Source organism: Xenopus laevis, chromosome 6S, assembly GCF_017654675.1.
Source record: "Xenopus laevis strain J_2021 chromosome 6S, Xenopus_laevis_v10.1, whole genome shotgun sequence".
NCBI classification, from domain to species: Eukaryota; Metazoa; Chordata; class Amphibia; order Anura; family Pipidae; genus Xenopus; species Xenopus laevis.
In genome coordinates this window covers 32,801,534-32,819,582 of record NC_054382.1, presented here as the reverse complement: position 1 = coordinate 32,819,582, position 18,049 = coordinate 32,801,534, and the positions used below count along the sequence as shown (strand labels likewise).

Genomic DNA, 18,049 nt, shown 5'->3' with positions numbered 1-18,049 from the left:
TTTACTGCCACACAGAGTCTCCTGTATGCTGCCAGTCCACATAGGGGCTACCAATAGTCTATCACAGGCCATAACTGGCACCCGCAGGATCTTTTTGCATGTTTGTGTTGCTCTTGCTCTTTTTAACATTTGAATGTAAAAAGTACTGTAAGTACATAGAGGTCAATTTTGAATCCCTGTCTGGGCCATTAACAACTACTTTGGGGCAGTATAAATCTTGCTGCTTGGCAATACTAACACCGGTGTGTTTTATTCTTTAACACCAATGATTACAAATATGTAATATATAAAATATTTGCCCACAATACTTCAACCAAATATGGAGGTAGTGGAAACTTGTTTTGTAGCAGTGTTATGGGAATTCGTCTAGAAATACTGAAGTAGGAGTTCTTTTCCAGACCGTTTGCCACGCCTACTGCATTATAAAAATTCTCTTTAAAAAGCTGTTCTGCTTTGTTTGGGATCGGCTGCCACCTTGTGGTTACTTTTTGCAATCTCCTGAATGGTTACATACTGGTTTTGCGTGTACGTAATCAAGGATACCACAGTTCTGATTGTGCAGTACCACAAGTGCAATGCATTTACTGATGCCATCCTGTAAACAAATCAATATTACACTAAGCTAACTCTCTGTATAAACAAACCCCTCCCTTCTCACATCTGCAGCCTGTTAGGCTTTCCAATATGGAGCAGCTTGTTATACAGAGGGTTCTTGGTGCTTGTCCACAAACAAAAAGTATAATATGGCTATATTCAATGTCATAGTTTGCCCTATTCAGCACTAGAAATAACCATAGATACTTTGTAATTTAAAACAATTGGCCCTATTAGTCATATCACACTGTATTATAAATGGAGTATATTGACCCTTTCTATTCCTACAGGTCTTTGGTTGGCCTGAAATGATGTGTGAAAGCCAAAGCAACTGCTACGTGTTAATTCTTTTAAAAATACAAAGTAATCTTGGTTTTACACAAATTGGGGTTCTCCCATCTAATTCATGATATGCAGCATAAATTGTGTATGCATTGTAACATCCGTACCTGGTATTCAACTGTATCAGTAATGTATATTATAAAATATGCACAGGGTCTAATAAGTCAATGTAAACCGTTTCTCTTTTAAAAAAAAAAACAAAAAACAGAGGACTCGAAAAATTAAACGGCTATCAGCTTGAGAACTATAGCCTGAAAGTGACGTATATACCTGATGAAATGGCAACACCGCAATCACCATCCCAGCAGCTTCAGCAGCCGCAGCAGCAACACCCTCAAGGGAGGCGTGGGTTTGGGCAAAGGGGACCTGCCAGGCAGGGGTCCCCTGGTGCTGCTGCAAGACCTAAGCCTCAGTCAGAGGTTCCACTGAGGATGCTGGTGCCCACACAGTTTGTTGGGGCGATCATTGGAAAAGAGGGTGCCACCATCAGGAACATCACTAAACAGACCCAGTCAAAGTATGTGGTTATGGTTCTCTTAAATATTATGCATGTATGTATAAGTCATACGTTAAACTTTAACTCTTTCTACTAGGCATGTTAAAAGGGAAAAGAGAATCAAAATATAGAGCCAGTTTCAATTTGAATTAGTCTAGTGCAAATATTAAAGGGGTTGTTCACCTTTGAGTCAACTTTTAGTATGATGTAGATGGTGAAATTTGTGGAGTTGTTTATCCAGTTTTGAATTGCATCAATGTGGTTGCTGGAGTCCAAATTACCCTAGCAACCATGCACTGATTTGAGACTGCAATATGAATAGAAGAGGGCCTGAATAGAAAGACTAGTAAAAACGCACAGCAAACAAACAAAAAATAATGTTCTATAACATGCTAAAGGTTGACTTAATGGTGAACCTCCCCTGTAATGGGTAAATACCTCATTATATTTTGCTTCCCGTTGTCCTATGATGCCACTGGCTCAGTTTTGCTATTTTAGCTCTTTCTAAACCTCTCCAACAACTTTCCTTATTTACCTAAGTAGCCAGCCTATAGTGTCATAACCCTCTTACCAAAGCCTGCAGCGGTCCCAACCAAATTTGTATAACCTTTACTGGTGAGACTATGCCTGCACAATGCCAGTTTATACAGGTATGGGATCAGTTATCCAGAAAGCTCCAAATTACAGAATGTCTGTCTCCCATAGACCCCATTTTATCCTATTTTTTTTTTTTAAATGATTTCCTTTCTCTGTAATAATAAAACAGTAGCTTGTACTTGATCCAAACTTAGATATAATTGATCCTTATTGGAAGCAAATCCCGCCTATTGGGTGTGTTTAATGTTTAAAGGGATTCTGTAATGATTTTTAGAATGTAGTCTTTATTTCTAAATGACACTGTTTATACCGCAAATAATTTCACTCTACAAAATAAAATTTCATTCCTGAACCAACATGTTTATTTTTGTTTAGTTGTAATATTGGTGTGTAGGCATCTCGGGGCATTTTGCCTGGTCATGGTTGCCTGGTTAATTTGCACTGTATACTGATAAAGCAGAAATCGATATGGCCTTTAAGCACTTACAGATACAAATCATCTTGTATTTACCGTATTTAACCTGGCTGCTCTCCTTGCAGAATAGATATTCACCGTAAAGAAAATGCTGGTGCTGCAGAGAAACCGATTACGATTCACTCAACCCCTGAAGGCTGTTCAGCTGCATGCAAGATCATTATGGAGATCATGCAGAAGGAAGCTCAGGATACCAAGTTGTAAGTAAAATGATCTCTCTACAGTCACCCAACTTACATACAAATCATACTTAGATATGGGGAACAATTACAGTAATGTACTGTGGTTTGCTTGGCCTTTATTCGCAATTAGCTTTAATAAACAATTGTCTAATGCAGAGTACAGAAAGGTGAAAAATAAATACTATGTTAAGACAAACATCTGTCTTGTTGCATTTAATAAGTAAATGTACTGTATATGTTTCAACTCAACGTATAAATTCAACTTAAAGGAGAAGGAAAGCTACTGAAGCAGTTTGCCACTAGAATAACCACAATAGTGCAAACTTTAAAACTATTTTTATTCTGCAGAATGCTTTACCATACCTTAGTAAGCAGCTCTAGAAACTCTCTCGTTGTTTAGGATTGCAGCTGCCATATTAGCTTGGTGTGACATCACTTCCTGACTTAGTCTCTCCCTGCTCACTCATAGCTCTGGGTTCAGATTACAGCAGGGAAGGGAAGATGGAGTGAGGAGTAAACGGAGCATGCTCAAGCCCTGGACTGGGATTCAAATTAGGCCCTGGCATTCCTAGTACACAGAGGCCCAAACAGCCACCACCTGCCCACTTAGTAGTAATTTTCTATAGCATTTTACAGCAGCCCCTCTGGTATTTGCCAGAACCCTAGCCCTGCAGGTTTATGCTGAAAATAGGAAGTCTGATACAGAAGCCCATGTGTAAATCTTTCTGAAAAAGCTAACTTAATTTTAGCCTTTCCTTCTCCTTTAAGAACAAACCTACAGACCCTATCTTGTACGTAACCTGGGGACTGTCTGTATATCCAGTATATTTTTGTGGCACTTCAGAAAAATAAGCATTTTATATTGTACACCCATCACTTTCATGTGTAACTATACCAACAATCTGTGTGAATTTGTAAAGAGCTACTATAGACTTCTTTTTTTTAATATTTTTTATTAACTACTATTTCAGCACTGAAGAAATCCCCTTAAAAATATTAGCACATAACAATTTTGTTGGCCGTCTTATTGGGAAAGAAGGAAGGAACCTTAAGAAAATAGAGCAAGACACAGATACCAAAATCACAATATCTCCGTAAGTAATAGGTTACATCTGTGCTGCTATAACCTTTTGTTCTAATGTGTGTCAGATCCTTAACCACTCCGCTCCCTCTGCATTTTATTCTTTGTGGTCTCAGACTACAGGACTTGACACTGTACAATCCTGAACGGACCATTACAGTAAAAGGCAGCATTGAGACATGTGCCAAAGCCGAGGAAGAAGTCATGAAAAAAATTAGGGAGTCCTATGAAAATGATATTGCTGCTATGAATGTAAGTGATTGTTCTGCGCTTTCTGGGAGGGTGGTATGGGGGAAATGTATTCCTATAACATTGTACAGAGTTTAGCATAAAGCTGGAACGGAAATGATCACATCTGAATGGAATGATGCTTTACAATTCCTGGGGCTCGCTAGCACATTCCTCCTAAATGTATAAATGGGCTTTTAACCCATACAGCTGCAAACTGTAGGTTCTAGGCAAGTATTTACTTTAACGGCAGCTTTGTTCTGTATACCAAAATTAATAGTATAAATGTGTGTATTTTGATATATAGATTTTTTGTGTATGCATCTTTAAAAGCATTTTAGACTACACTAGCTGTTTACAGTATAGGTCATTGCTGGGTATCGTTAAAGACCATAATAGCAGTGTCTTTTTGTGTCTGGGGAATTTCCTGATTTGGCAGTTAGATAAAATGGAATAATTGATTAATTCTGTGTCTATTTGGAGATGCTCCAATTTTGACCACCGATGGATTTTGATATAAGCATTTGTAGTCTGTGTTTTTTATTCCATAAAATTAAGAAAGGCAACATGCTGCAAAAATGGAGTAACTAAGCTAGTCCATTACCAACCAAGCATTCTTTTCGTTTTTTCATGATTTACGGAGAGCTTGGAGGTTAATCCTCCTATTACCTGTGCAAAGGAATACATATGGCATCTCAGGCTCTCAAAAGATATAAAGTGGATAAATTATACAAGCTATTAAAATTGATGCCAGTGCTTTATATAATAATTAAAGAAATTGAAATGCATTTAGTATAGATTTGTTTTTTTTTGTTTTTTTTTAGTTTTCAGGTGTAAACTGTGGTGTGAGCATAAGAGACTACTAATCAAACTGCAAACATTTATTCCCTGAGCCCATGCATGCCGGTAGTTCTATATAAATGATTTTACACATTCTTGCATTAATCTTTTAAACGATAAGCTTGGTTAGAGCTATACCAGTGATCCCAAACGAGTGGCTCATGAGCAGCATGTTGCTCACCAGCTTGGATGTTGCTCCCAATGGCCTCTAAGCAGTTCCAGGCTTATTCCAAGCATGGAGGCAAGTTGCATAAAACCAGGTGTACTGCCAAACAGAACCTCCTGTAGCCTGCCAGTCCACATAGGGGCTACCAAATAGCCAATCACAGCCCTTATTTGGTACCATAGGATTATTTTTCATACTTCTGTTGTTCCCCAACCCTGTTTACACTTGGATGTGACTCGCAGGCAGGGGACCCCTGATCTATAGGGGGCATGTTTATCAATGAGTGAAGTCAGAGATCGCCACAGTCCATTAGTGATGTGCGGGTCGGGATTTCCGCCCAAGCCCGACCTCCGGGTTCCTTTTATAGACCTGTGCCGACCCGCCGATTGCATCACAAAAGGGGCAAGGAGTGAGTCGCGTGTTGATAAAAATTCAAACCGGAAGTCGGAAGCCGGCATTTGGAAGGCAAGGAGAGCAGTCAGAAGAGCTCAACCTGCACCCGCGACCCGGAAAGGAGCGTGCAAGGTCGGCCCAAACCCGCTGCTATCAGGCCGGTCCGCACATAACTACACTCCATTGAGTTAAATTTCCGTTGCTCTCCTTTCATTTCTATGGACTTTTAAAAAGATCATTTATCAATGGTTGAAAGTGAAAGGAAAACAGAAATGTCTGCAAATATATCCCCAAAAATTTTACCAGAACTGGGAATGTAAAAAGCAATTAACTGGATTTGTTTGACGGATATGGGAATCTCCCACTTTCACAGCCATATTACCTGCCTGTCAGCCTTGCAGATCAATTTGGGATATGCATCTGGTCACATGATATGAACAGTCTGCATTCATTGGGCCATGTCTCCAGTTGACACCTTGTGTGGCTAGGGTGTGATCACTACTGAATCTTTGTGTATACTAAATGCCTCTTTAGCCATGCTCAGTCAGCTAGCCCTAGTAATCAAATCAAGTGGGTAGCAGAGTTTTTAATGCTAATATTATGGAGTATATAAAAGTGTCAATGATATTCTTTCTATTGTAGCTACAGGCACATTTGATTCCTGGTTTAAACCTGAATGCATTGGGCCTTTTCCCACCATCCTCGTCAGGAATGCCACCACCATCTGCTGGAGTTTCCTCTCCGACAACATCTGCTTCTTATCCACCATTTGGGGTAAGGCCTGTGCAAATAACTACAACTTTTGCCTATAGTTTCCTTAAAGGAAAACTATACCCCCAAAATGAATACTTAAGCAACAGATAGTTTATATCAAATTGAATGACATATTAAAGAATCTTACCAAACTGGAATATATATTTACATAAATATTGCCCTTTTACATCTCTTGCCTTGAACCACCATTTCGTGACTCTATCTGTGCTGCCTCAGAGATCACCTGACCAGAAATACTACAACACTAACTGTAACAGGAAGAAGTGAGGAAGCAAAAGGCAGAACTCTGTCTGTTAATTGGCTCATGTGACCTTACATGTGGTGTGTATGTGTGCACAGTGAATCGTACGATCTCAGGGGGCGACCCTTATTTTTTAAAATGGCAATTTTCTATTTATGATTACCCAATAGCACATTCTACTAAAAAAGTATATTATTATAATAATGGTTTATTTACATGAAGCAGGGTTTTACACATGAGCTGTTTTACACAGTATCTTTTAATAGAGACCTACATTGTTAGGGGGGTATAGTTTTCCTTTAAATGTAAAACTTTTTTGTTTTTTCAAATGCCCGTTTTGCTTTAATTCGATTTTTTTTGGGGCACAGCAAGAGTATTTGGATAAATGTATATATGCTAGAGATGGCTTAGACAACCTGTTAAATATGTACTAAATCAAACTTTGAGGTACAATCCTGCATTATTTAAAGCTTAATGATATCCTTTGGGCCACATGAATTCTTATATTTTAAGTTTGTGAAATATGCAACAATATGCATCTAAATTTAAAATATAAGGATAATAGAAGTCATCTTGAATTACCATCATCTCTATAAAAGCATTTCAATTGCAGCATTGCTTCATGGTGATGTGTAGCAATCATATTAATGGGGTTTGTCACCTTTGAGTATGATGTAGAGAATGATATTCTGAGTCAATTTGCAATTGGTTTTCATTTTTTTATTTGTGTTTTTTGAGTTATTTAGCTCTTTATTCAGCAACGCTCCAGTTTGCAGTTTCTGGTTGCAAGGATCCAAATTACCCTAGCAACCATGCATTGATTTGAGACTGGAATAGGAGAGGCCTGAATAGAAAGATGAGAAATAAAAGGTAGCAATAACAATCCATTTGTAGCCTTACAGAGCATTTGTTTTTAGATGGGTCACTGACCCCCTTTTTAAAGCTAGGAAGAGTCAGAAGACCTAATTCAAAAACTATCAAAATAAATTACAAAGACCAATAGAAAAGTTGCTTAGAAATAGTCTTTCTATGATATTTTAAAAGTTAACATAAAGGTGGACCACCCCTTTAAACCTTAATATGTATTAAAACATTATACCTATAAAAAATAAACTTTTAAATTTGAACAATACAGGACAAAAAGTATGCGGAAACCTGCCTGTGTCCAACATCTCACTCCCAAACCAAGGGTATTTGATATGAATTTATTTCTTCCTTTGCTGCTATCTTGGACTTTCCTGTGAGAAAGCTTTCCACTTAATATGATAGGATTTGCTTCCCCTTAGCTACAAGAGCATTAGGGAGGATAGACACTAATATTTGGGATCAGGCCCAGCTCGTATTCGGTGTTTAGTTCATCCTGTAGGTATTCAGTTGGGAGCTCTGTGCTAAAACCGTTTCTGCAAACCAGTATGATCCTTATTTTGTTCACAGAGGGCATTTTTGTGTAGAAACAATGGCAAATATTTGTCATAAAGAAGACATCACAACATATTCAAGAATTATCCACATTCTTTTGGCCAATACATTGTGTGTATTTAAATATACAGTATTAGATTTTAAAACATAACTGGGTATTGCTGAAATTATTATTAAAATTCCTTAAAACAGCACTCTTCAAATATGAATTGCTGTATCCCTCAAAAAACCATAGTTTATCGATGGGGGAGATAACAACAAAGTTTTATATAGTGTAGTATTTATAAAATAAAATTCGGACCCTTAGTGATTATTTATAACTTTATAACAACAGTGCATTTGTTCACCACTTTTTACTTTCTCCGTAAGAAGTTATTTAACAAAACAATCTGTGATTGAATATTACACATTTTTAGAACTGTGAAATCGTAAAATCCTCACCAATCCCATTCGCCCTATGAGCATAAGGTGCTGTGTGCAGTGATTCCCACAGTGTGAGAGCGTAACTAGGGAGGTGGTGGTATAGCAACCGACCTCTAGCATCCTAGTGCCCCCAGTGGTATATTATACTCTCTAGACGTGAGACAAGGAAGGCGTTGGTTGAAATCTATTTCTTCCTGTTCTGAGGCTTCTTCTTTATCCGCTTAATGTGGAGAGATAAATGGACATGTGTGGAAGTGTTTTTCACAAGTTTAATAAATAATTAAAATCACACTCCATTGTCAAACCGCATTAAAAGTGTCCTGTGCTTTCCATATTGCGCTTTCGGTTCCTCTGCATCCCTTAGAGTCCAATGCACAGATCGGTGACACGCTTCCGCAAATTCAGAGCAACGCCGTCCTCACTGCCGCGTTTCACCAAACTGGCTTCCTCTCAGAGCGATGACGTCCCCTCCTGTTCGTCACTTATTTATCCTCCACCATCAAGTGTCGAGCAGGAGGGGACGTCATCGCTCTGAGAGGAAGTGTTTTAAAACGGGCGGAGGAGAGCCTATCTGATTGCTGGAATTTGGGAACATCATAGCTCCAGAATTCAAACTTTTATTTTCCTTACAGCAGCAGCCAGAGTCAGAGACTGTTCATCTCTTCATCCCAGCTTTAGCTGTGGGAGCAATTATTGGAAAGCAAGGACAACACATCAAACAACTGTCGCGTTTTGCAGGAGCATCTATTAAGGTACAGTTTCTTGGTTCCCTTTTTAATAATGCCCTGGAAGTCTACACTGCCCATGAAATGTATACCAATCTTTGTGCCTTTTTGCATGTCTCTGCAAGTTCCACCCATATCATGTCATAATCTCTGAAACTTCCACTCTTTTTCTATAGTGAACTTTTCTTCAGCAGCTTGAATAATGAACACTGGTTGGTAACCGTTTACAATGAATTTCTTAGGTCTCAATAAAGGAAAAACTTGCCAATTAGGAGAGCGGAAGAAGAGGATAACTGTATAGAAAAGAGAGCAGGCACTTCCAAAGACCAATTTTCCAGACAGACTTGTCAAATAAAAGGTATTTTATTTCAGTGCACCAGGATATCATTCAGATACTTAATCATAGGCTATGATTAAGTATCTGAATGATACAAACGTGTAAGGCTGTATCCTGGTGCACTGAAATAAAATACCATTTATTTGACAAGTCTGTCTGGAAGATTGGTCTTGGAAGTGCCTGCTCTCTTTCTATGCGATTTCTTCAGGAGAGCTGTGCAGATTTATATTTTGGGTCCTTATGATTGTCCTCTCGTGTTTCCGGTTTGCTATTGGTTTGTCCTTAAACTTTTGCTGACAGTAGCCGCTCTGACATAAGATTACCATTAATTTAAATAGGATGTAGAAATGCAACATTCTGTACCTTCCTTGCCAGCAACATTGAATTTACATTGCTGTCAGGGAAATTAATGCAATGGTTTTGCTCCTAATCATGTCCAGGCAAACTGCTCCTGACAATCTCATCTTTTTGTTCCAAATGGTCCTCTGTAAGGCAGTGCATACAATACAATCCTGCCTTGCAGTGGGACAAATAAACACCTGATCTGCTTCAGTTCACAACGCACTGTCCCCCATGTCCTCAATGTATACAGCTCGTTTCTTTCCTTGATTCAAGTGCTGTTATTGATGAGTGCTGTGCTGCTTCCTACATGCAAAAACACTTCCTACAGAAAGAAATTCAAATATTGTTCAATGAATTACATAAAGTGCTGATTTTGTCTCAGCTGTGTTCTATTGTGTAACTGTTTTATGTTGGCCGTGGAGATTTACCAAACTGTGTTGCTTTAGATTGCACCCGCAGAGGGACCTGATGCCAAACTAAGAATGGTGATCATCACTGGACCTCCTGAAGCCCAATTTAAGGTAAGTTTGTAATGTAAAGAAAGTGTGTTTACAATCATTTTGAGCCACAGTATATTCCTGGTTTGCAAAGTATCTAAAAATGGGACATTAATCCTTTTGTAGATCTGTTATCCAGAAATCTGTTTTGATCAAATACAAATGTTTTCCTTTTTTTCTAAAAATAAAACGGTACCTTATATGGGTATGGGATCCGTTATCAGGAAACCAGTTATCCAGAAAGCTCCGAATCACGGAAAGGCCGTTTCCCATAGACTCCATTTTATCCAAATCCAAATTTTTAAAACGATTTCCCAAGTCACTCAAGGCAGACAATTCACCAACATGGGTTAATCCCGTGTTGGTGAATGCTGCCATGGAAGTGACTTGGAAATAGAAATTACAGTGAGTATGAAAAAATTTCTATTTCCTTTTTCTCTGTAATATTAAAACAGTAGCTTGTACTTGAGCCAAACTAAGATATAATTAATTCTTATTGGAAGCAAAACCAGCCTATTATGTTTGTTTAATGTTTACATGATTTTCTAGTAGACTTAAGGAATGACAATCCAAATTGCGGAAAACCCTAGGTCCCGAGCATTCTGGTTAACAGGTCCCATACCTGTACTTGATCTCAGCTAAGATATAACCAATCCATACTGGAGGTATAATGGAGACAAAGTATGGTAAGGCCACTTATCTGGACAACCCCAGGTCCAAAGCATTATGGCTTATAGGTCCCATTCCTGTATGTATAGGCCAACAGTTATTCTAAAATATTGCTCTGGAACTTAATGCTCTACAGTAGAGCAGGTGCGACTATATGTTTTCAGTTACGTATTGTAAAATGTCTCTATTCTGTTGCTTCTTGTTTCTGATTGTAAACTAACCGCTCATTTCCTGTAGGCTCAAGGAAGGATCTATGGTAAACTTAAAGAAGAAAACTTCTTTGGACCTAAAGAAGAAGTGAAACTTGAGGCCCACATTAAAGTGCCGTCATATGCTGCTGGACGTGTTATTGGCAAAGGAGGCAAAACAGTAAGATAACAGGAGCTAATTTCATTTTCACAAACGATGCACACTAAATCAGTGTTCCCCTTTTTATGGTCTGGGTATAGTAATACATGTAGAATGGTTTCTGCTGGGACATCACATGTTTTGTGACCAATGTCTAATAAGGTTTCGTTTCAATTTCATTATACTTGGCTGACCATTGTTTTCAGGGCTGGATTAATGCACAGGCTTCTCCAGGCTATACCCTAAGGGCCCAGTATGATCAGGTCCATCAGGTTTTCTTTTAATTATTTTTAATTGTTCTGTGCATCTGCTGTGAGAACACTGGCAAGGCATGTAGGTGCACCCAGACCATGCAGATCCAGTGACGAACCCTGGTGCCTGCCGAACCCTGTCCAGCATAGAGAGTTTAGGACATAGCAGTAGCATGGGGGCCCTGTGTGGATGCACACATTGCATTAATCATTACCCCACTGGTTGTTGTTGTTATGTAATAAATTAATATATATTGTCATAAACCATTGAAGTCAATGGAACAGATTCACACAGGACAAAACATGTGTATATACAACTCATAGTAAACAAAGAACTGTGCTCATCACTATCTTTAAAAAAAAAAAATCAAAAAAGACATGCTTGTTTATTGCCATTACTTCACACTGTGCTACACATTCACACAATCATAAGCAGCTCAATAAAAGTGTGATTATTATTAATTTTTTTTTTACATGGCTTAACATGTCCTTAAATTAGCAATATTTGCTGTATTTCAGCCCTTTAGAATTATATGCCTCTTGGTTCTGTCCAGACTGATGTTTCTATTGGTATAGCAGGGTATTCTCTTTAAGTTAGGGGTGCACCAAAACCACTATTTTTTTTATATTTCATTTTGAAATCTGGCATGGGGCTAGACATATTGTTAGTTTCCCAACTGCCCCCATTCATGTGACTTGTGCTCTGATAAAATTCAGTCATTCTTTCTGCTGTATTGCAAGTTGAAGTGATATTCTGACTGGTCATCGTTAGGAATGTTAATCAGGGGAAACCAGCAGCACCAGTAATAGTCACATTGTCCATGTCTGAAAAGGTGCTTGAGCCAACACTGATTATTTATATGATTACCAGTAGGGGGCAAATTTTATTCACTCTGATAATGTATTTTAAATAGGGGGGGGGGGACAATAAGCAACAAAATAATCAGATTGCTGTGTGCGCTGCAGACTCTGTAGACTTATTCTTGCCTTTGTTTAAAAGCCTCAGGAAATAAAGTAGCATGGGGAGGAGAGGCTAGAACAGGATTGGTTTATGAATAGAATAGTTTGCTTATGGTTTGTAAAAACATTGTGTTACTGTATTTAAATGCTTAAGTTTTTGTGTGCTTGTTGTTCTAGGTAAATGAACTTCAGAATTTAACAAGTGCAGAAGTTGTTGTGCCCCGTGATCAAACACCAGATGAAAATGATCAAGTGGTTGTTAAGATAACGGGTCACTTCTATGCTAGCCAGGTATGTGCATCCCATGAAGTGCTGACCAGGAATTCCATCTTAAGTTTTTCTATTTCATTTCACATCCAGTTCTCCAGCACAGGGTATTGTGGTTGCTGCTATTTGGAGTGGTTTTCAAAACTCATCCTATCTGTGGTAGATTCATATACACTGATCTCAATGGTATGGACCATGGGTCACTTGCAGTGGCAAGTTTCACCCCAAAAACATAGCAATGTTCATTGTTCGCAAATAATCACCCTTGCTTATACCTCCCAACTGTCTAGTTTTTAGAGGGACAGTCCCTCTTTTGACTGCGCAACCCGCAGTCCCTCATTTGTACTGGAAAGTCATGTTTTTCTCTGCATTGTAGAGCCAGAAAAAGAAACAAAGTTTCTAACTTTAATTGGCTTTTGGCAGAGAGCCCAGAACAGCCACAGCAGAAGATGATACTTTTGTAACAATTTCTAGATAAGCAAATAAGTATATAATATAACAAGTCCCTTGGGTAAAGTTAGATTCACACCTTAAAGGGCAATTCACCTTCATTAGCAAAACTGTAATAACTGGGGAAAAAAACACAGAAATATGTTCAAACTTTCATAACCTGCCAAATTTTGTAAAATGAACATGGTAATTAAGGGGTGTGGCTACCAAATGGATGTGGTCAAAATATTTTTTGTCCATCTGAAATGTTGGGAGGTATGCCCTTGCTGGGTGTCCCACTACTCTTACCTGCCACAGGTTGTATGGGCTGCAAGTAGTGATGATCACAGTACCAATATGCTGTAGCTTTTAAAGGAAATTAAAGTGTTTTAAACGAAAGACAATGCCCTGCACTGGCAAAACTGGTTAAGAAAAACCAGTAGTAGTTTATATAAACAAACTGCTGTGTAGCCATAGGGGCAGCCATTCGGGCACAGGATACAGAGGAGATAAGCATTGGTAGTATACATTGGGATTCTTTAGAACTTATCTGTTATCTGCTGTATATTCTGTGCCTTTTCCAGCTTTGAATGGCTGCCCCCATGGCTACAGAGCAGCTTGTTTATATAAACTATAGATGTGTTTCTGAAGCAAACACACAAGTTTTATCAGCGCAGCACAACAGTACGGTACATTATATTTTTCTTTGTTTCGGACACTTTCATTTTTTGGTGTTACTGTTTCTTAAAGCATTCTATAGCACTCGTTGCAACCGTTCCACAAGCACACTGCCTTGCCAATTGAGTTTGACGGACTCTGTTTCAGAGCGAACGCTGAATCCTTGTAGGCTTAACAATCTCCAGATGAATTAACTTTTGGGCAGGGGTAATGCTGGCCATTTTGCTGCCTGAGACGGCCATCCTTTTGCCACTTCCCCCTCCACAAAGCATTCAAGTTTTCAGTGCCGGAGGGGGTCAGAGGGGTCCACGTCGCTATTGCTGAGAGCCCATTTGCGCCCTCTGCACTAGAAGAGCCAAATTTCTGGGTTGAAAAATGGAAATTCGGCTCTTGGTTACCAGGAGGGGAATTTTTACAGACCCTGGCAACCAGGGAGGGCGCTGACGCCTCAGGCGAGTTTCTCAATTCACCTCATTTGCGGATTGCCCCTGCTCTTAGGTAACCATGTTATGGAAATTATGATGTGGGATTTGGAGCCATCAATTTTTATTTGTCTAATTGAGGAGCTTATATAAATTTGTAGTGTTGCCTGACACCACTTTCTGTTAACAGCTTGCACAAAGGAAAATTCAGGAAATACTGGCTCAGGTAAGAAGACAGCAGCAGCAACAGCAGAAGACAGCGCAAAGTGGACAACCCCAACCAAGAAGAAAATAAAGGTTCAGGAAAATGGCCCTTCACAGAGACAGATGCCAGACCAAAGACAGACTGAGATAAAGACAGGTTCCACCTCTGTCTGTGCTACGTGGGAGGAAAACCACCTAGTACATCCCCTGTTTGAGGACCAGGCAACCATTGAACTGTCTCTGAGAATGTATTATTTAGGCTCTCAAAACTTTTGAAACCCAGCTTTAAAAATGGAAAAAAAAAGGCAAAAAAAGAAAATGAAAAAAAAAAAATAAGGTCCCCTTCACTTCCCTTTTGATCTATTCTCACAAGTTAACATAAACCTTGTTAGTCTTTTTTTTATTGTTCTTATTCCCCCAACAATTTTAGAACTTTGTTTAATGAAGCTTTCTCTTATGAGTTCTGGTTCAAAAAAAAAAAGAAAAGGCATTGCTCGTATACGTCCAATTGTATTAAAAGATATATAGTGGCGGGTGGGATTACTGTTGGGTTAGAGTTGATGAAGGTTATTGACAAGATTAAGTGTTAGTCCCAGTGTTGAACAAGTGGCATTTTTTTTTCTTTTTCTAATTTGGTTGCATTTTTACTTAACACTGCCATGAATAACCTAAGGGAAGTGTAGAAAGGTGTTGGCCAGGGCATAAAAAGATATATGCATTTTACTAAACTACCTCAGGCATTTAGTACCTCAATGAGAAATTGTTCCTTTTTGCTTTTTTTTTTTTGTTTATTTTCTTTTTTGTTTTATATTTTGTATACTTTATAAAGCTAATAGTTCTTGAGCATTTTATTTTTTTAATAAAAAAAAATAAATAAAATATCAGCCAGCAGCTAAGGAGTTACTAATATTTGGTGCAAGAGAGCAGACTAAAACTGCTTGCTGTTGGCTGATGGGAGTAAGAGATGGGGGAGTTGCCTCGGTTTTCCTGAGGCCTTTCAATCCATCCTATTGCTAGATAATTCAGTGAATGTTCAAAAATAGATCCGGAAAGACACCACCATTCTGATATCAGCAATGCCGTTAATTTTTTCTTTTACTATGGGTTGAAAATAAAGCTTGACGGTACTTTTTCTGGGAACAGGACACAAGGAAGTGATGGAAAGAGGCCGGCCGGGTTTGGGAATTTTTTTAGGATGCAATAGACTGGAGTTTTTGTTGTTTTTTCTTTTCTGGGAATTTTTGTTTTCCTTTCCCCACCCCTCCTTTTTTTTTTTTTTTTTTTTTTTAATAATTAAATTTTTTTTTTTGTGCTGCTTGGTTGAATGCAATGAACCCTTTGTGCCTTTGACCATCACTACCTATAACAATGCTACATTGAAACATTTGCAGCCCGTTTGAACTTTGCCATTCTGTTCAAAGAGCAAGCTTCATAGTCAGTTTGGTAAAAACACTTGATCTGTGGGAGGATAAATATATATATATAAATTCATATATATAAATATATTTTTTATTTTTTCCTTTTTTTTATTTTTTATCACAACCATCTATCAATGCTTCCCATAAGATCAGCACATATTACGTTCAGTTACCATGACTGGGGGAGAGGGAACTGGGGAGGGGGTCAAACGCTTGTTTGATCACGCAGAAGATAACGACAGGCTTACGTTTACATATCCAGCCGCAGTAAAAAAAAAATTTTTTTTTTTTTTTTTAAAAAAAAGTAAAAAATAAAAGGGCCACACAAAGCCACTTGAAAGGTTTAAAAGCTGAATACAACAGTCTATCCCGGCAGCAGGGTTTATGCACGTTCTTTTTAATTTTCTTTGCAACCAATCATGAACCCTCTGGCTGCCAGATCGGCAAGCTCTGCCGCTGGCAGCTGAAGGGTAAATACAAAAAGAAAGTCAAAAGGCAGGGACAAAAGGAAAGCTACCAAATTCTTTTAATTTCCGAATGTAAATTGAATGATGATTGTGGTAATATTACACATTCAAGTTTCTACAATAAACTTCAGTCTACCTCAGTTTTGAATATGTGGCAACACATGGTGCATAAAGACTGCTGTGTGTGTGCGCGTGTGTGGTCTTTAACAGAGCCATGCAATTTACCTCTGAACCTTTATTTTTTTTTTTTAAATGTTTTTGTGCATGAGATGATCACAATCACCATGCTGCACTGATTTGAGGGGCACAACTAGCGAAAAAAACCCATTTGTTTCATCATTTTGTTGATCTACCTCTTAGATTCATATTGAAATAGAGGCATTTCTGCATAGACTAGATAATTTTTTTCCCAAAGATCATTGTTGTACAGATTAGAGCTTTTTCTTCTTCTTTTGAAAATGGTCTGAAGTGCTTTTTTTTTTCTTCTTCTACATCTTTACTAATTTGGTTAAAATAAAGAACTCGGAACCTATGTTGTAGTTTTAAGAGAAACCTTAATTTTTCTTTTTTTTTCCTTGACGAGAGTGACTTCATGTAGTGGTTAGAATTTTTTCTTTTCTTACATTGATTAAAAGAATACTGAACTATGAAAAGTCATTAAAATAGCATATTGAACTTTAGTTGAGGCTTAAGTACTGGCCCAACTTTCTTTTTCTTAACATGTTGAAGCAGACATAACTTGATTATTTTCCATGAACTTTACTTTTACAGATAGGTGCTGCATTTACATCTGCTGATTTAAATACTGTCATATCTCTTTAAATTTCTAGACTGTTAGTGTGGTAAATCATGTTATTTTCAATTGAGACTTGGTAACTTGGAGTATTTTGGCAATAGCTACAGTAGAGAGTGATACTGTAAATGAATTTAATATCCGCAAAGCATGGATCATATTTCATCTGTAATGTGCCCCCAACGCAGCTCCACTTGCCAGATGCCTCTGAATGGAATAAAGAGTTTAACTCCTACACTTTGTGTATTGTGCATTTCTGTTACAAGATTGTCCCTCCAGTGTCCGAAACCCACACCCATCAAAAATGATTTGCACTTCCAATAGGAAATGAAGCTTCCATAAAAATGCAAATAAACTAGCTTTGTATGATTTTCCATATTCACCATCACTGTCCGTAGATAGTTAAACAGCCACAACCGTTTCATGGCCGATGTTCTGATTGTTCAGGTCGTTGCTCACATCAATTAAAATACATTAATACTCCAGGAAAACGGTAGCCCTACACTGAATGGGACCAACACCGCCTACGCTCAAAAAATCGATTAAAGTTATAAACTCCCAGCTGGAACTTTACAAACTAAAGGTGGCCATACACGGGCAGACTAAAGCTTCCAATATCTGTCCTTTAGACCAATTCAGCATCTTATCTGCCCATGTGTGGGGGCTCCCGAAGTCTCCTCCTCCAAAAATCGGGCAGATATCGATTGGTCGTCTTTTCTTTAATTTTTTTTTTTTTTTTTTTAGTAAGATCCAGGACGGCATCGGCTAGTTGATGCGGTCCTGCGACCCATCAGAGCCCATTCGTAGTATTGTAATCCGATCGTTCGGATCCAGCCGTTAGTGGGCATATCGGGTTAATATCCGCTCGTTTGGTGGTGACCTTGCCAAACGAGCAGATCTTATAGTGTATGGCCACCTTAAAGGGGAAGGAAACCTAGTCGGTGCAAACCCCCCACCCCCCCTCCCGTTTGTTGCCCACCCTCCCTCCTCC

The 18,049-nt window shown here is 38.5% G+C and overlaps 1 protein-coding gene across 5 annotated transcripts in view; it reads left to right on the top strand.

Moving 5' to 3' along the window:
• The window catches only part of igf2bp3.S (insulin like growth factor 2 mRNA binding protein 3 S homeolog), an 84,638-nt gene extending 67,345 nt beyond the window's left edge, over positions 1-17,293 (top strand). For 2 of the 5 annotated variants that reach the window (XM_041567077.1, XM_041567075.1), the window contains exons 6-15: positions 1,145-1,453; positions 2,570-2,704; positions 3,658-3,780; positions 3,884-4,019; positions 6,037-6,168; positions 8,884-9,003; positions 10,102-10,176; positions 11,059-11,190; positions 12,558-12,671; positions 14,367-17,293. In XM_041567077.1, coding sequence (XP_041423011.1) covers positions 1,215-1,453; positions 2,570-2,704; positions 3,658-3,780; positions 3,884-4,019; positions 6,037-6,168; positions 8,884-9,003; positions 10,102-10,176; positions 11,059-11,190; positions 12,558-12,671; positions 14,367-14,471 — 1,311 coding nt within the window. In that variant the 5' untranslated portion in view covers positions 1,145-1,214 and the 3' untranslated portion in view covers positions 14,472-17,293. The remainder of the gene's footprint in view (positions 1-1,144; positions 1,454-2,569; positions 2,705-3,657; positions 3,781-3,883; positions 4,020-6,036; positions 6,169-8,883; positions 9,004-10,101; positions 10,177-11,058; positions 11,191-12,557; positions 12,672-14,366) is intronic. The other 3 variants (XM_041567074.1, NM_001086463.2, XM_041567076.1) reach the window with 3 other exon arrangements.
• The last annotated feature ends 756 nt before the right edge of the window (positions 17,294-18,049 follow it).